Genomic DNA, 22,506 nt, shown 5'->3' on the forward strand with positions numbered 1-22,506 from the left:
GCGAAGCTGAATATGGGCCACTGGCCAGCTACTTGATAATTTTGCTGTGTTTGCAGCCTCAGGCAGGCCACAGCACATGTGAGCGACATCAGAAGGCTCAGAGTCTGGGAGGTATGTTTTGGCTGCAACAATAACAGGGCAGAAAGGCAAGAGGGGGCAGCAGCCGTAGAGACCAGGCTGGGAAGGAATTCAAGGCAGATACTGGGGAAAGGGGTCACAGAAGGGACAAGGCTTGGGAAAGTATTAGCAAGTATTTAAACAACGGCAACCCTAAAGCAGGATCAGTGGTGGAGACTTTTGTATGAAAGACTGTCAAGAAATGCCGGGCATCTGCTTGATAAGTCCGCTGGCATCCTTCTCTGGCTTTCTTTTTAGTCAGGTGCTGGGAATCTTTGGCTCACCAGATGTTGCCAAACTACAACTCCCATGATCGCTGGCCAATGGCCATGCATATTAGGGCTGATGGGAGCTGTAGCATTTGGAGGCTGGGACCATGGAGGGAAAATAACCAAAGTAGTCTGGCAGTGAATGAGCGCCAATTCCTGACACACACCAGCCACCCCTTCTAGTTCCCACCATGTCAAAGTGGTTGTCGCCAGAGGTGCCAGTGTGAGCTGCTATTTTATGACCTTTCTTGATGTCCTAAACAATGTCACTGTGATCTAGTGTCAGCCTACCAGTTTTGACTCTTGTTTCTCTTGGAAATAGCATCTACATAAGTACACCTAATACAGCACTGCAGCAAGGGTAACATAGGATTAAAAATGACCAAAAACCAACCAAACAACCAGGGGAAAGAAAACCTGGAATTCTGTAACAGATGCGCCTGCGATGCATCGTTTGAATGTTTAACAACCATCGGTTCTTTTCACAAATAATTATGTTAAATTAGAAATTCCCCACAAGGGGGCAATAGATTCTACAGATACACAATCCTCATGGGCTGGAACAAGAGGATAAATGCTGTGCGATAAAAGTCCGCATCAACCATTGAAAGCAGCGTGAGTGAAAAGGTTATGTGCATTTCCTGTGTAACTTAGTGGAAGCCTGCCTTTTTGACAAGCTGGAGCCCTGGTCCCAGAGGATGGTCTGAAGGCACATGGTGCAGGAACTTTGCCGAAGCTAAGCAGATCTGCGTCTACTTAGTGCACGGACGGGAGACGACACAGATTGGAACCATATGCATGCTGCCTTGCTTCATCGTTGAAGAAAGCAATTTGGTATTCCTTACTCTGACTAACTAAGGCTCTTCAGAATCTCAGGGGAGAGGCTGCAGCTCAGTGCTACAGCTTTGCATGCAGAATGCTGCAGGTTCAGTCTCCTGCATGTACAGACAGGGCCAGGTAAGACCTTGTCCAAGACCCCGGAGAGCTGCTTGCAGTCATTGCAGACAAAACTGAGCTAGATGGATCAAAGTCTTGCGCTGTCTTATAAAGCTTTCCTATCCTTGAGTGACACTCCTTCCCTTCACATGGCATTCCATCTTTGTAACTGGTAGTCACTGATCCAGAGTTAACTGTAATCTCTGACACCCACGTTCATAACAGTTAATGCACTTAAAAGAGCCCATATTGCATGGGAGGGAAGGACCTGTGCCACTGACCCAAACCACGCTTCCCGCTTTTTAAAATGAGCAGAGCTGAATTGCTACGCTTCTGCAGCAACGTATGAAGGGAAAGAGCGGATGGGAAGACCCCAATTTTTCATTGCCTTTTAAAAACCAACACGAATCCTGAAGTTAGCGTGCTGCAATGGATCATGTTATGGTTTTGGATGTGGGTGCACAACATCAGTTCCTCCTACAAACTTTGTTGACATTTAGGACCTCCTAAATGCCATTTAGTGTGAGGGCTGTTTGCTCCCTGCCTGTTGAAATTGTGTGGGGTGTGGATTGTGACTCACAAGAAACCCTTTTGGCATCACAGTACCACAGTGAGCCCTTATGGGAGCAGTCAGACTTAAAAAACAAATAAATAAAATAAAATAAAATGGAATTTGTCTAAGTGACAATTTGGGGTTTTTTGTGGGGGCAGAAGAAACTATTATGGGGGCCCATGTGTTGCAGGTTAGCCATGCCTGCTCTAGAGATACATGCTACCCCACCACAGTTTTTAAAGGCATTATTAGGGTTCCTGATCAATATGTGAAAAATTCCACACTGGTTGCCATTATGTTGCATGCAAAATCCTTTTACCAATTCATCCTGCATAGGAACTTACAGTGCACTTTCCATATCTACTGTACTTCCTTCCATTTTCTGTCACTGTGTAGAGGTAAATGAAGTTATCGTGGGATCCCACTGCAAGTAAGGTGCCATCTGCAATGAAAATCAGAAAGAGACTGTATGTTGTGATATCCACTGCCGACTGGCATACCAAACATATTCCAGATGTGCTGAACAACTCCCTCCCTGTATAACATCATCCAGAGCTCATGTGGTGGCCTCGCTGTTGGTGATGAAGGAGGACTGAAAACACCACATGATGCAAACAGCAGGGATGGGAAACCAGATGTTGTTGGAGACCCAATCCTCATCACCCCCCCACAACCAGCCACATTTGCTGAGGCTGATTGGAGTTGGGAGTCTGACAATATCTGGAGGACCACGCATTTCCTATTCCTGCCATACAGGATAGCCTCTCATAATCCATTACCGAATTGGCCCCAGAAAACTGCGATGAAAAGGAAGATTGCAGATAGCAATTTTCCCAATTCCTTCCCCTGCAACTCCTGAAAGCCATTTCTGGAGGCTGGGTAGAAGTGGACAAATTCAGATGGAGGCACCCAGTTTTCAGCATTCCTCGTTCCATCAACCCACATTTGTTCCCTGCCTCCACCTACTTTCAGGAACCACAATTTGGCCATAGTGCAAAAAACTATGAAAGAATCAGGTTTTGGTTCTGCTTTTTAGCATTCAATTAAAAGTATGTACGTGGTAGGCAAATGCACCAGAATCAGGATTGGCTGGCAAAGCTACTGAGTGTGTGTCTTGTGGCAAACCAAGAGTCATTGCAGTCCACGTGTGAGTCTGCCTCTCCAAAGCAGAGGTTTTCTGACCATTCCCTGCTAATTTAAGCCTGGTTAGCCAATAGAAATCTGGGCTCCCATCCTTTTCTTTTCTTTTTTTATTTAAAAAACCTCCTGTTATGTTGCTCAGGTGTTGTTTAAGGCTCTGTGAAATGTTTGTGCTGATTTTTGTAAGCAGTCTCAAAAAACTTTGGAAAGGTGGAATACTGATTTACTGAAGATTTTTTTAAAAAAAACTATTCAATGCATAAAAACTCTAAACATGCAGAAAGGCTATTTGGAGTAAGACTAGCATAGATGGGTGTTCCTGCAGAATGCAGGCATTTTTTCACACTTTGCATTCAGCTCAAGAAGCACCTGTGCTAACTGAGAACTCAGTACTTGCTTGTGAACATATTTGTCCATCTGAACGCCTTAATTTAAAACACAATTAGCCATGCTATGGGCTTGGAACATGACAAAGAGTCCTCTGAAGTGTCTGCAAATGATAATGATTTCCAAGTAAGCTGATTCACACAGCAGGAATGGAAGAGCTGTCCGTGCAAAGTGACAATTTGACAGGCTCAGGGGGGAAAGAAGAGACTGTATGTTGACTGCCTCCCACAGAGAATCTCAGCCAAAATCTTACAGCATGCAGAGCTGCATCTAATGGAGCTCCAGTATACCTCTCCTCGCAAATGTAGCCTCTATGCTTGGCGCAGTATGACACAGAAAAAAGTTCCTTTTCAGACGATGAACTCCTAGTTTCCGCTACAGCATGAAAGGCCTCCTGTGCAGGCTACTCTCAGTCAGTGTTAGAAAGTGAGATACGAAAACTAGGAGCTAAATGGCACCTTAAGCCTAGGTTATGGGTGCTCCAATAGAGTGTCTAGGCGTACTTTTCTTATAACAATAATACAAAGCTGAAAATGAATGAACTGCAGCTAAAATATTATGTTCATTTTTCACATGGTCTAGTCCTTCCCCTGCCTGCGCCCCTAATATTCTTAAGAGGGTCTCTTTCCCAGTCTTCAGAGAGTAGCTGGAAGTGGGGAGGCAGAAAAAGGTCCTCCATTCCCTGTCTCCAAATGCGCCTAGAACAATGGGAGTTTCGAATGCTGCCCTCAGTATTAGCAGGGCCCCACCTGAGGACATGAACGAGCTATCCAGGATCAGGCTCAAAACAAATGGCCTACATGACTGGCAAATCAATGGGGCACCTGGCATGAAAGCAGCAGAGGAAAAACTTCCATCGATTCTCCTTCCCCCTAAAATATTTTGCAAAAAACAGGAAATGGCAACTAATAAGAACTGTGCTGCTTCCTGCCGGGGGGGGGGGGGAGCTGCCATAGATTATTGCAGCCATCCCAAGTCATTACCCAGCAATATGAAAATAGGTAAGTACATCAAATTATATCAGAGACTTAAAATATTAAGGTCATAAACAACTTAACAATACACAAAGATTATTGTACTGCTGAGGTTGACACATTCAGCAGCTGTTTTACATGCTTGGATCATAACTCCATAACAAATTGTCCCATTTTTGTAGGCCTGCCATTGCTTATATACCTGGTGGGTTATATTTTCCATCTGAATTAACATCTCGAAATGCTTTATTTAGCCTGCTATTCATGGAGAGAAGCTGGCAAACAACACTGTTGATTCAGGTGCAGCCAAAACACAAGTGAAATCCTTCATTTCTGCACCTGCTTCACAAATGATCTACTTTGTTAATGCTGGAACGTAATCTGACATGAGTGTTAAAGCCATACTAAGACCTATGTAATGTTACCTTGTTTGTTTGTTTGTTTTTTAAACGAGAAATCTAAACATGTGTTTGGAAGGATGCAAACACTGAAATTCAGTGCAGTTTTGCCTACCTACTGTGTAGCGCATCACCGAAAGCTGCTCATTGCCATCTGTATGTATTGAAACCAAATCTCTCGTTTCGGCATCTAGAACGAACCACCTGTTAAGAAGAAACAGAAGGGAAACATTCTAGCAAAAGCTATGGCCAATTTTTTTTTAAGGCTCTATGGGCTATGATCACATCCCTCTGAAGTTACATTCCCAGAGACATGCGATGCTGAAAAATAATTTTTTTGCTAATATGTGTGTGTGTGTGTGTAGTACATGCATATATTTGTGTAACGTTTTTCTGAATATGGCACATTTTTAGTCTTTCTGGGGAGGTTTGTATACAATTGCTGTATATGCACTGAAGGGGGTTGGACTAGATCGGGGTCCCCAAACTAAGGCCTGCGGGCTGGAGAAGGCCTGAGGGACTTGTTTATCTAGCCTGCGGCGACCCCCACCGCCCGCTGCAGCCACCTGCTCTTACTGGCGCTGTGCTGTGCGGCTGCCCACTTCCGGGTCGGAGGAACACCAGAAATAGCTTCTGTGAATGCGCAAGCATGATTTCCAGTGCACATCCGGGTTGGAGGAGGCCCGTGCACATGCGCACAAGCTATTTCCGGTGCTTCTCCGACCCGGAAGTGCGCTGGAAATAGCCTGTGCGCATGTGTATGGGTACACACTCCCCTGCCCTCCGGCCCGCCACGCAATCAGCGCTGGAGACACCGGCCCGAAGCCTGGTAAGTTTGCTGACCCCTGGACTAGATGACCCTTGGAATCTCTTCTATGAACACAAGATAAAATATATAGAACTGTGATTCTACAGCACACATTGTTACATTTAAAGCATGCATGGAAAACTGAATAGTTTTCATATTTCCAAAGGAACACGAAGGAACGTGATTGACTCAACCTGCCAGTGGCCTGTCATGCTCAAGTTGAGCAAACAAAACTCTCAACTGCAGCAGACAGCGTGGAAGCTGGCAATGTGTAGTGGCTCAATGCAAGTCGCAGCTCGAATTTCACCTTAGTCCCACCTGCAATATCTGAATGATAGTAGTAACAAGTCTGAAACCATGCCTGAGGGGGGGAAAGCACCCCAAGAATGGAAAAAAAGGAGAAACACTTCTCTTTGTGACTAAGCTCTGCAAAACCTTAGTTACGACCCTCAGAAGAAGAGGTACGTAAAGAAGATAGGCTTCTGGAATAATGCAAAGGGCTAATTTTACAGCTTTGTCCTACAAAAAAGGTATGGTTTCAGAGATCCGGCGTACTGTGTTATTATGACGGAATATCCATATGGATTGATTTTCACCACCTGTTGTGTGAAGAAAACTGTATCCCGGTATGCTGCCGCTCATGAACAGGTTGCCAACAAGGAGACCAATTAAAAGTAATCGTTAACATCCCATTTGCATGCACTGGGATGTACTAAGTTTGCAGGCCACAAAGGTTGGACATTGTAACTGCAGTGCTCTTAAATCTGCAAGGATGCTAAATTTTTCTTGGGCCAGAGGCAGCTGGGGCCATTTTACTTAATCTACCAGAGTGCCATCTATAAATAGTGTGCACGAAATTAAAAACATGGGACAGCAAAACAAAATTCATCTTGACATTTTAAAATCCACATCACGGGCAAGGCTACATAGTTAAGTTCTCAAGAAGAAGTCATCCCTCGTTATTTTCAAAAAGCACTCCCAAGTCTGAAAACCAGATATCTGGAAAATGGCCTATTCCAAATGGCTTGGACCCAATTTGTGGTTAAGGGACCACATGAAAGACATAAAACATGAAGCAGCTCAGCATACCACCACAGCTTGTGAATATGCTGTGTGCAAGATGGATGGAACCAGTGGAAAAAAATGGCTGAAATATTTTCATTGGACAGCAGCAGAAACCACTTTCAATAATATCACGGGGGGCAACGCAAAAATGTAGGTTTCACCTACAGCCAATTTTGTACTGCAGCTGGATGACCGACATGTTTCAGCCTGCTGCTTTGGTATTGAATAACATTCAAGGTTTTTTTTTAATGCCACCGAAATTGCTGGTGTTTGCTTCTGTTATTCGTGTTAAATCCCGACAGATCTAAAGTAGGGAGGGTGCTAATTCTTTATCGAAGGCACACAAAAGCACCATACATGCAGCTTGTCATCTATTTGGGATCTCTTATTCGCTTTAAATAATGCAGCAAATATTTTAAAAGGTGAACTTAATGAAGAGAGAATCTAGCAAAGGGTATCAGGAAGAGGAAAACTGTGTCCTTTCCTAAAATTGATTCTACAAATTGTTATGGATGACGACAACTTAATGCTACAGATTTTAAAGCAGTTTTGGGGGGGGGGGGGAGGCAGGGGAACAGGCCAATCCAAACACCACAGGACTTTAAGCATTAATTTTACATATCTAAGCAAAGGAAGGCAGACATGTGCAGATCTGCATTCTTCAGTGAATGGAATGGCATATCCATTATAGTTTAAGGAGCTCTGTGCATGCTCATCGGTGGGTCCACGAGAAGCCACTGATATAGGAAGCATGTGTTACTTTGCACAATCAGTGGCTTGGTTCCGATAGTCAAGATGTGCAGGAGCTTCAGGCACCTGCACACAACTGCTTCATATTCTTCACTTTACACGAGTGAACAAGCCAGGAACCAGTTAACCATATCTTCATTCCCAACGGTGAATTAAAGTGAATAGTTTCAAGACAAACCAGGATTTCTGGAAGCCAACTTTTACACAATGACTTCATATTCCAGCTTGTTTAGAAGCCCTTAATCTTAGTTTCCCAGTTCAGATGTAATAGGAAGCTATGGTTAACTGTGGCTTCCTGGCTTGCTTCACTGGTCATGCAAAGTATCTGCATATTGGTGCATAAAACTCCGTATCTTCGCTTATTAAGCTGAGATCTTGATGGCTTGAATGCAGCCAGTGCAAATCTTTGCATTTTGCAGTATCTGCTCCAGAATTTCGGAGTCTGGTTCATCGCTGCACTGCTTGAGTCTCAAGGAATACAGAGCAACCTGGTTTGGGTGAAGCCAACCTACTGCTTTGCCTCTGGGCACTTCAGTCAAATGCCTAAGGCAAGGGCACAAGGAGCAGCAGGGCTTGGTTATTCTGTGCAACTTGTGGTACCTATCCATGCCGCTATTTTATATTTCTGCACTACAGCTCCAAGCTTGCCATTTTACTGCCACTGTGTGCAAATAAAGATTTTGTATTCATCTCTATTGGCACCTGTTGGTTCTTGCCAATTCACCAAAGTAAGCGAGGAAATAATTGGTGTTTCTGAAGTAACCATGCCCATTACCATAACCTCTGTGCAGTTCACTCCTGAGGACACATATGCAAGGTAAGGGTTCACATGTGTGTTTATACAGAAATGGGAGCAGGTCCATGATCTTTACCCCAAACACATAAATCAGTTTGCATTTTCTTGCTAGCCAGAGAGGACATTGACTGAGTATGTTGCTCCCATCAATGCAACATGTTGATTAGTGCCATCCATACATAGGCATAGCTAATGGAGAAGCATTAACATGAATCTACATTATGACTGTTGGGCACAGATGAAGTTGCCAGGGACTCTATGGGTGTTTTGCCTTAAAGTATGGAGTTCTTAGAAGATCAAACGCATCCATTCTTAAGGAAATCAGCCCTGAGTGCTCACTGGAAGGACAGATCGTGAAGCTGAGACTCCAATACTTTGGCCACCTCATGAGAAGAGAAGACTCACTGGAAAAGACCCTGATGTTGGGAAAGATGGAGGGCACAAGGAGAAGGGGACGACAGAGGACGAGATGGTTAGACAGTGTTCTCGAAGCTACAAACATGAATCTGACCAAACTGCGGGTGGCAGTGGAAGACAGGAGTGCCTGGCGTGCTCTGGTCCATGGGGTCACAAAGAGTCGGACACAACTGTACGACTAAACAACAACATGGAGTTCTTTCTTTTTTGCTTACACTGCTATTGTGCTCTTGATGTTACCCCAGGACAGCACAGAGTATTAACTAGTTATATGGGTGCAATTTCTAGCATAGCTCCCGTGATCTTAGCTGCCAGATAATTAATTTTAATCAAGACACTGAAAGAAGCAGCTACGTTTTCCTGTAATAAGCAAGCAGAGAGCGAATTTGGGTGTTAAAATTCACTTGAGGCAGTATTGTTTGCAAACTATTTTTTTTATGAATAGTGTGTGCATGTGCTGTCACAAACCTTTTAAAGAAGTGGGTGGGATAGAAGGATAAGAGAGTAACCCCATGAGATTAATTTAAAAAGAAAACCAGCAATCCCTTAGACCCCTGGTCAGCCCTGTTAAAACTTACAAAGCTTGGGCTACATGTCTGGCACTGTCCACATTCGAGACAATGAATGCCTCAAAGCTCCTACTTTTAACGAAAACTGGTGCTCTTTCATTCACTAGATACATGCATGGAAGGTGTCTGCTTATACAGACCACGACTCCGTGAAATGAATTTCCTGTATATGAAAATCCAGCAGTTCACATGCAAAGCTCCGTTGGAGCTTTTTATTACTACAGCTGGGTTTCACTTTGGGGAAAATATACATTCCTCGAGGATCTCTCATTTCCAAGTGAAAACGTAGGCAGCAAGCAGATGGTAAACTAGCCCAGTAAAGTTGTAGCAGGCTGTGAAATGTTGGGCTTGGCTGCAAACTAAACATTAATACTTTTGATTGGTAGAAGAAAATGAAGAAGAAGAAAAAAAGCTACTCCATAATTCTCAAAGCAATAACGAAATCGCAGATCTCTGGGGAAAAAAAATCTCTTGTGCTTGGCCTTGTAGAATTGATGACTCAATTGTTAAGCAGTTGATGGATGTTTGGCAGTTTGAATGCAGAGAAAGCATGATAAATGCCTGTAGGGCTGAAACAGGGTAAAAAGACAACATATATAGGTGTTGTTGTTTTTTTTTGCAAGGCTCATTGGCTCCCTCTTGACAAAATTTGAATTGGATTGCATTGTAACATATCACAGTGCTGATCATCACAATACAGGCCTTCCTACCCCCTCCCAATTATTCAGTTCCTCCAGCCTACAGAGAAGACAAAATTTTCTTATGTATCAGCAAAATTGATTATGGAAAACAGAATCCTCTTATTTGGGAGAACATCTGATCTAAGGAGTTTTCCTTATTATTCCAAAAGACGTTTACATTTTACTACCATGAAAAAACAAAGGATGAAAATATGAATACACAAGATCTCAAGCTGGAGTAGGTCAGCTTTGTTTTGCTTGTGTAACGATAAATTCCATTGGCTTCAAAAAATATATAAACGTGTTAATGTGTCACCCCCCCCCACCTCCCCAGAGGAGATTACATACCTGATATGTAGGGAAAGGAGAAGACATTGGGGTGAAACAAACAAATTACCAGAACAATTTCCTGAGATATAATAATCGCATTTGCCTCACCTGAGCAGAGACACAAAAGCATTTACCTTCCTGAGTGTGTTCCTATCGCTACCACTGTTCCACTTGGATGGAAGTCAGCACAATGTCCTGGTTCCTGAAAGACACATTTTGGTCTTACGATTTAGGCTGAAACCTAGTTAACATTCATACAAAAACAACATATATGCCAAACTGCCTCACCTGGACTGAAAAAAAGGAAAATGGAGCAAGCACCACAGTTCTAACTTATGAAGCAAGATGGTCAGTGATTGCTGCAATATTTATTGTCCTCGTAGTAAGATTTGAATCAATTAACTCTTTCCCGCAAAAATAACATTTCCGAATAAATTAGTCACTCAGGTACCCTGATGATATGGAAAGAACTGTACTCCAACTCTCCATGGTAAGAGATTCAATAGAAGAATATAGTTTGGGGATGGGGAACCTGTAGTCCTCCATCTGTTGTATCAACCCATCAGCTCAGCCAGCGTGGTCAGGGATGGTAGCAGCTGTAGTTCAGCAACTTCTGGAGGGCTAGAAATTTTAATCGTCCCCTAAAAGGTGAAGGTAAAGGGACCCCTGACCATTAGGTCTAGTCATGACTGACTCTGGGGTTGCGGCACTCATCTCGCTTTTTTGGCCGAGGGAGCCGGCGTACAGCTTCCGGGTCATGTGGCCAGCATGACTAAGCCGCTTCTGGCGAACCAGAGCAGCGCACAGAAACGCCGTTTACCTTCCTGCCAGAGCGGTACGTATTTATCTACTTGCACTGTGACGTGCTTTTGAACTGCTAGGTTGGCAGGAGCAGGACCGAGCAATGGGAGCTCACCCCGTCGCGGGGATTCGAACCGCCGACCTTCTGATCGGCAAGTCCTAGGCTCTGTGGTTTAACCTACAGCGCCACCCGCGTCCCCTACCTCATGCCTAATTTTGAAGGGGACAATGCAAGAGCGTCTTCACTGTCCCTGATTACTAAAGCACAGTATATGTGTGCAGTGCAAGGAAGATAACAAGCTTACTAGCTGCAATGAAGGGGAACCGTAAGTAAATGCAAAATGAAGAAGAAACTTAGGGTTGCCTTCAACTAACCCTTACCCAGAGCAGACCCAATGAAACTAATGACCTGAAGTTAGTTCTGTCCATTAATTCCAATAGGTCTATGTCTACAATCCTGAGGTTCCATGTTCAGATGACCACTAACCAGACTATATTAACGCCACACTTTTGTATTGTTCTTAATAACATGCGTACAAAAACACTGCCAACCCTCCTCCACACCAACAAGGCCCAATGACAAAGCACATGTGCTCTACTTCTGAGCTATGCCGCCCCCCCCCCCCGCACACTGCCAAGGCATTGCTATTGCTTGTTATGAGATGTAGTAGTACAGGCTGGCTCCACCCCTAAGAGGAAGCTCTACTTGTGTAGGAAAGGAAGCGTCCTATGATTACAGCTGACAACTTCAGAAAAAGAAGCTTGCATACCTCCACCAACCTGGTCCATTCAAGTGTGTGGTCCGCTGAGTTCCACATACAAACTTGCCCATCTTGAGCACACGTTAAGAAGAGATCTTTAAAGGGATGAGTCGCCAGGCCCCAGAGCTCATCTGTGTGCCCCTATAATGTAAGCAAAGCAAACCTGAATTACTGGACAGCTACTATAACCTGTAAAGGTAAAGGTAAAGGGACCCCTGACCATTAGGTCCAGTCGTACCCGACTCTGGGGTTGCGGCGCTCATCTTGCTTTATTGGCCAAGGGAGCCGGCGTACAGCTTTCGGGTCATGTGGCCAGCATGACTAAGCCGCTTCTGGCGAACCAGAGCAGCGCATGGAAACGCCGTTTACCTTTCCGCCGGAGTGGTACCTATTTATCTACTTGCACTTCGATGTGCTTTCAAACTGCTAGGTTGGCAGGAGCAGGGACCGAACAACGGGAGCTCACCCCGTCGCGGGGATTCGAACCGCCAACCTTCTGATCGGCAAGTCCTAAGCTCTGTGGTTTAACCCACAGCGCCACCCGCGTCCCTCTATAACCTGTACCAAACCGATTAAATCTCAATGGTGCAGTTGAAGTAGCGGGTGGGTGGGAAAGGGGGTGAAGTGAACTCACCTGTACTTCCACTTGGAAACCGTCATTAAATGTTCCCCGCAAAATAAAATTCCGCGAAGTGCCAAGTAGAAATTGGTCAGCTTTGCCTTCTGCTACAGCTCTGATTGTCCCATATTGATCAGGAACCTAATAAAACAGATTTCCCATAAGCTCAATTATTTTAGTCCTCAGAGCATAACAGTTATAATTTCTAAAAACAATAGCATCTTGAAGCACATGCAGAGTTGAGGAGGAATTTGGAAATGGGTCTAAATCGGCACCAAACTATTTTAAATCTAGTGCTCTGCTCATGACATACACTACAATACTTGTAAAGAACACATTGAATGGAGTGGAGTAAGGACAGCTATCAATATTTGCCTAACAGGCTAGTGGTTAGATTTGAGGGACATCCCTGCTGGTTAGACCCTCTGCTGCCAACTTATCCTCCCACTTCTCCAAAGCAAGGCTTTTCTGGACTCGAGGAGGGATTGGCAGGGAAGGTAGAGTGCCCAGAGACAGGAGTGCGAGAAATGGGTCTGCTTAATGGACAAACTGTGCTCGCCTCAAAGAGAGCTGCTCAATTGAAGGCAGACTCTGTCCCTACTCATCAACAGGAGCAGCCTGGATTATTGAAGCATCAATAAAACGTTTCCTTGGTGCCGATGACAGCAGCATTTAGAAGTGGCTTGCTGGGTTAAGTGCAGCTGCAGTGCTAGTTTCCTGGCAAGGAAAGGAGGGGTGAGCGGGATGGGAAGGGAAGTTGGTGTGGTGCAAATGCAACAGTGGAGCCAACTTGATCTTCCTGCCTGTGCAGTTACACCACACTGACCTCTCCACTTCCTTGCCCCTCCTGGTGTGAAACTGACCTGCCAGGAAGCTAGCATAGTGGATCCACCACATCTGGTTAGACGCTTCTGGCAACTATGTTTGTAAAGGCCACTTAAAAGGAGCAATCCCACTAAATTCTATAAGCGGTGGGGATGATTCTTAGAATGCACCATTAAGGAGTTGTGTTGCACTGCTATCTGATTTCAGAAACACAAACATCGAAGAAGACTTCAGAATGGATACAAACAAGGAAGAACCTGCTATACTGAATTCTTCGCTGCACACTGTTTTAAGTAGTCTCAATAGAATGAAGGCTTCTCATGCAAGTATGTTAAAGACATCTCTCAACACGTGAGGAACAAGCGTTGGGAGTGATAAAGAATCTTAACATCTGCTGGCTGCTTCCTTACATTTTCTATTTTAAAACGTTCAATCTGCTTGCCTGTCTAATGCCAAGTAGCACTATAAGAGGAAATAAAATGGGGGACAGGGGATGGGGGACCTCAAACTAAAAAAATGCAAAGATGTTTATCTAACTACTATGTTTTTCCCAGAAGAGCTGGCAGGATTTTTCAGCATCAAATAACAGCTGTATACAGAGAACATGGCACGTTAACAAAGGGAATAGGATTAGGAGAGATAACAATCTACATCACTCAAGTTGCTGTTTACCAAGTTCAATGGTGATTTATATCCAGTTGGCATCAAACTTGTTGATTTTATTAATTATCTTTTTAAAATGACTCTTTTGAAGCCATTTCCCTTACCCAACAGGTATATTAACAGCCCCAGAGGCTGTGAATTCATCACCGCAAATAGAGATTAAAATGTCATTTTGCTTTTTACTGGGAGTTGCCAAGGCCAGGTGAGGGGCGTGCTGGAGTGGGACTCGGCAATTTTGGGTTCAAGCTGCCGATCACCTGCGGATTTCAAGACAAGCTGCGATGCATCTGTCATGTTTCCCCATTTGTAAACTGGGAGTGGCACTGAACTTGCTTCACACATAAAACCAAGGGCAGAATTAATCAGCAACATCTCTCTGCATGGTGTTCACTAAGATGGAGCAGAGCTGCACAGACATCATTTTACACAACCCTGATTCAATGGGGCTTACCAAGGAACACTTCTCACTGGATTGAGCCCAGAGAAACGTATTGTGGTACAGACATGTGTTGGTGAGAGTCTACCATGGCAAATGTGGAAAGTGGGCTTGAAGTGAGCAGGCAAAGTTGTATGAATATGACAGAAGGGAAATAGCCACATGTGGGGAGAATAGGCTCAAGGGTCTTGTGTTCCCTACCAACTCATACAAGCTCACTAGGTGACTGCAGACCTAGCCAATCTCGCAGGGTTGTTGTGAAGATAAAAACAGAAGGGGGTGGGAATCTTGTATACTGTCCTAAGCTCATCAGAGAAATGATGAGGTAAAAACATTAATAATGAAATCAATTGGGGGGGAGGGATGTAAATGAAGTTGTAAGTAGCACAGCAATAACAAGAAGAGCAACAGCAGTACCACAATTGCTACGTGCTTTCATTTCTTTGGTGACAGTAATATGCCTACCTCTATTTCCCTTTCAGGGTTCAAGTCATGATCCCACAGAATTATTTTTCTGTCCTTCCCACCTCCAGTGAGCAGCATCCCGTTCCTCATTTGGCAGAGGGTGAACACGCTGCCATTGTGAGCTTTGATTTGCCGACTGATCTGATACACACCTGTGGTCACAACAGAAAGAGTACTAAGTTGCTATAATGGTTTTGCCAGCTTACACAGAAGAATAATCAGAAAAATGAAAATATTACATTAAAGACAGACACTTTTTTTGGGTGCGTGGGTATTTTCCCCTATGTAGATGGTTTCAACAACACCGTGATTTTCTAGCCTGCCAAAACTGGAACTTAAAAGTGGTTACAAAGTAGCTTTCAATGGCTTCATGGTCACTCCTGTTGGGAACTTGGTGGTCAGTTTCCTAACAGAGATTCTAGGGGTTCAAACCTGCCTGAATTTGCAATCTAACTATGCTGTGGAATCTTTTGCCCTAGATCCTAGACTGGCAGAGGCTTCCCACTGCCATTCTGTAGTGACCAAAGTCCTCTCTGAATATTATAACAAAAGCACAAAGTCAGTTTGGATGACCATGTCTCAGTTTAGGAAGCTATGATATGCACAAACCTTCCGCCTCCACGCTTGCGCTAACCCCTTCCATCCTCCTTTCTCAGCAGTAAGTTAGGAAACCATCACTTAGCTATGATTTTCCACCGCACCTAAACTGGGAAACTAGGGTTTCCAGATTTGGGACAAGCTGGAATCTTAAACCACACTCCTGGTTTGGGTGGAACAAGAGACTATAGGCTTGTAAGTTTAACTGTGGTGTGCCGACAAGGGCGGGGAGGGAAATGGCTACATGTGCAGGCATAGGCTTGGCTTGCTAATGTGATGATCTGAACTGGGCCACGGAATCATAAAGAATTGGAGAATGTCTTGTAGGCCATTTAGCTCAACCACCTGCTTGAGGTAGGAAATCCAGAGCTAAGAGCCTTCCTTTCCCCCCAAGCAATGGTTGGCAAGCTTCTGCTGGAAGAGCAGCAATGAATAAGAGCCCACAACGCCTCTGGATAACTGGTCCCATTGTCAAATTGCTCCAGTAAGAAGTTTCTTCTATTGTTCAACCAAAAATTGCTCTGCTGTTAATTCAAGTCCATTAAGATCTAGTCCTTTGTTCTGGGGCAGAAAAGAAAAAGAAGAAAACTACTTCTGGAACTAAAACATATTCTAGGGCTAACTGCCTTGGTGAATCATGGTTTGAATAAAACTACATATATGCTTTTAAAAAATGATTTGATGTCTTTTAAACTTTGATAGATAAAATAGAACCTCTAGGCTTGGAGGCAGTAGGATACTGAACGCCAGGTGCTTGGAGGGAGAACGGGATGCTTCCGAGCTCAGAGGCTTCATATAGCTCTCATGACTAGAAGCTATCTGCCCGAATTTTCAAAAACAAGAGGTGTGTCTGCGAGAGGAGTGTGTGCGTGTGTATTGTGGGGGCCAGGGATGTCTATGGTGGCTTTAGTAAAATTTGGTAATGCTAATTGGGTTTGCTAATTTTCTACATAAACACTGAAGGATGAATTCAGAAACAAATGTAAAAAACCTCTATAAAACCTGCATTGAGTGCAGCTCAGGTGTGAATTGGATTACTGGTGTAAAGGCTTTGCACGTAACAATGTGCCCAGATATTTTAATTAGAAAACCTTACCAAATAACATTAGTTCATCTGGCTGCTACTGCAAAGGGTTGTGTGTTTTTTTTGTTAATCTTCAAGATTAATTTTTAAAGGGCAGATGCCATTAGGTGTGAACTACCATCTGTTCTAGGATAAAATGTATATATAACAAATGTGTGCCTAGCTTCAAAGCTCTCCATAAAACCCAAGTGAAAGTAAAAGATGCCAACTTTACTTAGCAGGCCATCCGTAGGGAGCAGTTTGCTTTATTTCTCGATGTAAGCACAGAGACACACACAGAGACCTAAAACTCCATTAAAGCCATGATAAATTCAACAGCACACATCAGCCATAAAAAGCCCAACTCAACAAAATCCTGGAACCATTTAAATAATTAATACATTCAACTTTTCATTATGGAATATTTGCTATGACAACTATAGCAAAGAGCCATTCGCTTTAGGCAGGTTATTATGATATTAAATGTATGATCCATTTTATAATTAAATTTTTATTTTATTCTTTTCTTCAGAAAGAAAATTTGCTGAAAATATATATATTTGCAGTTAAAACGTCCTGTTCTGACAGTATGTTTTTTCTGGCATGCCCATTTAAGCCCCAGCATTTTAATTAGCTGCCAAAAACAACAATTATCCTTGGATTTAAGAGCTACCTTAGGGCTCAGCAATGCCAGACCTGCATATGGCTGGTTGCAAATAGTAATTCTTCTTTAAAATTTTAAATTGAAACAGAACGCTGGCCTATAAAGCATGCTTAACTTGAAAGGCAGAAAATTAAAATTAGAGCAAACTCTAATGCCAGTATCTGGTACACTACAATTTTTTTACGTACTCCTTTCATGTGTGTGTCAATATTAAAGACCAAATACTGCTATATAAAACTGTATTATGTTAAGACATCTTCTCCAATGTGATACATTACACATCGTAGTTAAGAGGTTTTGCATTGCTCATGCATATTTCTTCGTGTGCCTCATCCTAAGCACTGAGCAACTGCAGAAGCGATTCTTGACAATCTCATAGCCCATATGATGGCGCAGGCAGCCACATGTACCTGCTTGATTCCCTAAGGAAAGGGAATCCAAGTATAGAATATGCTGATATTTAAGATGGGCCAGGCTAGGTAAGCCAAAGGATCCATCTAGTCTAGCTTCCCAGTTTTCACAGTGGAAAGCTGGATGCCTCTGGGAAGCCCATAAGCAAAAGATGGAAGGCAATTGTTCTTTGCCTCTTCTGCTCCCCCAGCAACTGGCATTCAGTGCCATGGTGTCCCTGAAACTGCTGGAGGTAGCAAATAATCACTGACAGGCCTACCCTCCATGAATTTGTCTAATCTCATCTAAACCAGTGGCTACCCCCACATACTGCAGCAGCGACTTCCAATAAGCACATGCCATATGAAGAAGTAGCTTCATTTTGCCCGTGCTGAATCCAAGTCCCTTCTGAAGTATACTAGTAAAAATTGTGGTTTTTGACCTTGTTTAAAAATTCTTGCTGAGAAGCATGAATGGGAAAGTTAAGCGCTTGCTGATTTCAGAGCAGCCTGGGAGAAAATTGTATGGTTAGACCGTAATAAGAAAGCATGGGTTTTAAAAAAATCATTATGGCTACTGCTCCAGTGTGTCAAAATGGGAAGAAGGTTTGCTGGAGGGCAGTTCACTAAGAGTCACCTGGTGTTTTTTCATGGATTGACACAACAGGCTGAAGATGTATGAAACCTGCATGCACTTGAAAATTCCTTCAATTACCTTTGTAATTCCTTGCATTTTATGAATTTTTAAACCTATCTGCCCCTATATACATAAGCCAGTTTAACAAATTGCCATACCTTTCGATCCTTTCCCAGGAGTGGCTTCTACAGCAGTTTTGCTCCATATAAGCATTATCCCACCTGAGTCTCCAGTGAGAACATCTCCGTTTCCTAAAAATGCTAAGCACTGAACAAATTTGGGTTTTTCGTATTTCTAAAGAAAAAGAAGGAACAACAAAATGCATTTTTTTAAAAAAGTACAATGTGCAAGGCAGACGTACAAAAAGCAAAAAACGGGCATATTCCGAAACATCCCATTCTCTGTGGGCTGCTTCAAACATGGTAGCACTCTCTCCATCTCAACCATTGCTTTGGAAAATGTGGGGGATGGCTGCCATTCATTATGCCATAGCACTTGAGTAGAGCAGCAGCAGGACAAGATGCTTAGACTGGTCTCTCTTGCTTTCTGCTTTCACTGCTGCATCCACCCCACCTCACTCTGTGGAGTTCAAGACCTGCGTCTTGGAGACTGAACATGCATTTAGAACTCCACAGGGATGAGGAGAATAGAGGTGCTAGAGAAACCAGAAAAGGTTTTTGAAGAGGGCAGCACAGATGTTCAACAAGATGGATGGAAGTGGGTATATTTCGCCTGGAGAAAGGAATACTGAGCAGGGGCATGATAGTGCTCTTCAAATAAATAAAAGGCTGCCAAATAGAAGAAGACAAAGTCTTGATTTCCGTTGCCTATATCTAACAGGGTTGATATCACAGGAGGGAAGACTTTAGTTGAATATTACGAAAAACCTTTCGACAGCAAGAGCGGTTCAACAATGGAAATCGTTACCTAGAAGGGTGGCGAGCTCGCCTTTCCTACAGGCCTTCAAATGGAAGGACAGCTACCTGAGGGAGATAAACTCTTTCTCTGGATTCCCTATGTCAAGCTGATGGCTGGGCTAGAAGATGGCCTAGAGAGCTCCACCCTGTTATTGCATGAGGTGGAGACATGATTATGAGTGGGGATATATGGCTCACAAGGACAAGGTTTAGTGACCCTGCACCCCCTGCCCAAAATCACTCTCTCAAGGCTTTGCTACGTGCATTTTACATTGGAAGTAGTTAAATGCATGTCTTTGTGTAGTCACTCAATATATTAGATATGGAACCTATTAGGCAGAACAGCCCTTTCTTCTCCACGACAGTTACCTAAGGATCATCAGTCTGATAAATTCAGATGATCTTGACTACCAAGGAAGGAAGCTTGCCCAGAGAGGAAGAATGCTTACCCCAAAAATCCCTTGCTTCCTTGTCAAAGAATTGCCGCTCCAAGTCCAGAAAAAAATATGGGATTTGCCGGATGTTATTATTGTGTCTTTGTCAGTTGGATGGAATGCTACTGCAAGAACAACTTCGTTTGTAGTCTGTTGAAACAACAAAAGGCAGTTACCACGGTTAACATTCCTGCTTACGCAGATAAGTGGAGACAATTCACCGTTATGCAAACAAATACCACATAATGGGCATGCAAATGAGTATATTTATTAATAGCAGTTCATTCTTGCTACCTGGGGTTCTCCAAGCCACTGTCCCCTGCACATGCCTGCTTTGAATGTGATCCATCTTTGCCACCAGGCCCCTGCACTCTGTCCCACATTTTTAAGGAGGGCTTCCTACTTTGAAAAGAGGCCTTTTCAGAATCACCGAAGAGGGAAGGGAAATATGGAAAACCTTCCATCGTGAACTTCCTTCAGTTAATTTATCATAGGATCCAAGCCCTTGTTATCTGGAATACATGCTAATAATATGAGGCTGAAAGCAGAAGAGATCTAGGGTTTAATCCCACCTACACACTAGCCTCTCTTCAGTTTGCAGATGTGAGAAATGGGGCGAGGGATTGAGAAAATGACATTAGGTTTTTGACACATACAATGAAAGATCCTTCATAAAGATAACTTCTGTGTCAGAAACCACGTACGGCTTTGTAAAAGCACCAAATAAATAAAAACAAACATATATGCTGAACTTTTGCAAATATTTTGCTCTATGAAGTTCTAAAATAGGCTTTCTAAGATTATCTGACTTACATGGGCTTCTAAGGTTTCCATTCGCATTTCTCAATATCAAACACTGAAGAAGCTGCAGTCTCAGATAACAAACATTTACTACAGTTCACAGCATGTGTATCTGTGTAATGATTTTGTACATATATGTACAGGATACCGGATATATGAATTCTACTAATTACCTTAATCTCGGCTACTTTTGATCTCTTCTGCCAATCCCAGACAGTCAGCATGTGCTCGTTAGAATCATCGATCACACACAAATGTGTACCTGAGTCCTTAAGAGAATAAATTAGCAAAGCATGTTGTCATTAGATGTAGGCTAAGCTACAAGTCAGATAGAATTCAAAAGGCCTAGTAAGTCAAACAATGGTTTATCAAGACAGTGGAGAAGACCTTGCAATTGCTCCTTCCTAGACCTTGGCTACAGTTTGTGGGTAGTGAGGAGAGAGTTTAACCACAAATCCCAGTTTGGATGACACGATGAGCCAAATATTGCCTCATGGTGCAGCACTAAAAAGGGCTGAGGAGGAAAAAAATGACTGCAACGTCACTCCAAGAGTCCACACATTTGCTGGTCTTGGTAAGCCACAGTTTGGCCTACCAAGTCATAAGAACCAGGCCAATGTGATGTATGCAGATAAAACTTGTACAAATCCATTTCCCTCTTATTTTGATGATTATTTGAGGTTATTAATACCTAGCATTCAATATTTACAATGACATTTTACTTACTTTCAAGTGCAGATTCACACACAAACCAGGTGCAACAACAGCCTGGCTTGGGTTACATGGTCAATCTGTAAATGACTCTGAACGTGGAAGGAAATCGCCCACAAGTGGCATTCCATAAGGCCAGCTTAATCTTTCTGCTAGACTCTCAAGTTGCTACGTGTAAAGTCTTAGCACACCAGAGCAGCTGCTGCTCATGCTGTGGTGTAGTAGTTGAGAGCGTTGGACTAGATCTGGGAGACCAGGGTTCAAATCCTCACTCAGCTGTGAAGCACACTAGGTGACCCTGAGAGAATCACACAGTAACATAAGAATACAATCGCATCTGGACAGGCTTAGGGTAGATAACATGCCCAACATTAGAAAAGTTGGAAACATCTTATCACATCGTAAAAGTCAATCCAAGCAACTGATTTTCTTTTCTACCTTTGTCTAGTATATTGCCCACTGCCACATATCCCTAAGTACATTAAAAGTGCCCAAGATATAACACATGCACACGTTCCATTTGTGCTAAGTTAGATAAAAACTATTATTAAAGTCAGGTAGGTCACCTTTGACCTGAGAAACCTCATACTTGTTTTCTTCTTCTACAAAACCTCACTATTTTGACAAATGTAGGATGCACTGCTATCACCACCCCACCAGAGATGTAGAAATACAAATGTTTAGGCTACAAACACTGATATGGCCAATGCTGAAGTACTGAGACCAGACAGTTGCTATTTAAAGAAATGGATAGGGCTAAGCTATTTTTGAAAAGGGCAGAAGTGCAAAGCAAGGGTTTCCTTGTTTCCTGTTCTAGGTCAAGTCCAACATCAGAGGGAAAAACAAATCCTTTGTATCAGAGCTTGCCAAAATTTAGCCTTCCTGAACTTCCTCACAAGAAACAAATCTTTCAGCAGGTGTTGAAACAAATACACAATGCTGCCTTCATTTCTATTTCTGGCGTTGCTTGCAGACTTTGTGGGGTTCTTTTGTGTGTTGTTGTTCGGTCATCTGTCCTGTGTTGCACCATGGAGAGCTATGCACCCTCTAGAGAGCCGCGTTTTAGCAGAATGTACACACCCATCCCCACAGTTCTCAACACTCTTAAGTTGCATGTTAGGTGACTCATTCTGGTTTTTCATTATTTTTCATAATTAGGGCAATTCGAGGTGGGGGGAGAATACAAAGTCATAGCATAGACTTGCCGTCAGCAACTGTCAGAACACTAATTGATGGAGATTTCCATAGGATCTGGCTGCCTGAGAACTAAAGTAGGGTTGGGGAAACCCATGGTCCTCTCGATGCTGTCGCATGCCAACTCGAATCAGCCCTAACCAAGCACTGCCAATGGTCACTGGCAGAACCTGGAATACAGTAACATCTGGGAGGCCATGGGTTTCACATCCCTGAGCTGAAGCACCACAACTCCCATGCCACTGTACTGTGTGCATGTCATGTGTTGATCCAGCGCACCATGCTGCTGTGGGAGGATTGGCTGGAACATCTAGACTGACAATAACCTTAGGACAAAGCT

The 22,506-nt window shown here is 43.3% G+C and overlaps 1 protein-coding gene and 1 long non-coding RNA gene across 9 annotated transcripts in view; one reads left to right on the forward strand and one right to left on the reverse strand.

The window, feature by feature from the left end:
- EML4 (EMAP like 4) overlaps nucleotides 1–22,506 on the reverse strand; it is a 155,642-nt gene that overhangs the window by 9,366 nt on the left and 123,770 nt on the right. For all 8 annotated transcript variants that reach the window (XM_083432988.1, XM_083432991.1, XM_083432992.1 and 5 more), the window contains 9 exons: nucleotides 20,435–20,530; nucleotides 19,476–19,610; nucleotides 18,268–18,403; nucleotides 14,760–14,911; nucleotides 12,386–12,511; nucleotides 11,761–11,892; nucleotides 10,324–10,391; nucleotides 4,890–4,978; nucleotides 2,220–2,317 (listed from right to left, as the gene is read on the reverse strand). In XM_083432988.1, the coding sequence (XP_083289114.1) occupies nucleotides 2,220–2,317; nucleotides 4,890–4,978; nucleotides 10,324–10,391; nucleotides 11,761–11,892; nucleotides 12,386–12,511; nucleotides 14,760–14,911; nucleotides 18,268–18,403; nucleotides 19,476–19,610; nucleotides 20,435–20,530 (1,032 nt within the window). The remainder of the gene's footprint in view (nucleotides 1–2,219; nucleotides 2,318–4,889; nucleotides 4,979–10,323; nucleotides 10,392–11,760; nucleotides 11,893–12,385; nucleotides 12,512–14,759; nucleotides 14,912–18,267; nucleotides 18,404–19,475; nucleotides 19,611–20,434; nucleotides 20,531–22,506) is intronic.
- On the forward strand, nucleotides 2,324–3,126 carry LOC310674250. The gene is made up of 2 exons (XR_014509479.1): nucleotides 2,324–2,760; nucleotides 2,796–3,126. It is a non-coding gene; the product is annotated as an uncharacterized lncRNA (long non-coding RNA).

The sequence above is a fragment of the Podarcis tiliguerta genome (genome assembly GCF_965153285.1).
Source record: "Podarcis tiliguerta genome assembly, chromosome: 3".
In the NCBI taxonomy this organism is placed as follows: domain Eukaryota; kingdom Metazoa; phylum Chordata; class Lepidosauria; order Squamata; family Lacertidae; genus Podarcis; species Podarcis tiliguerta.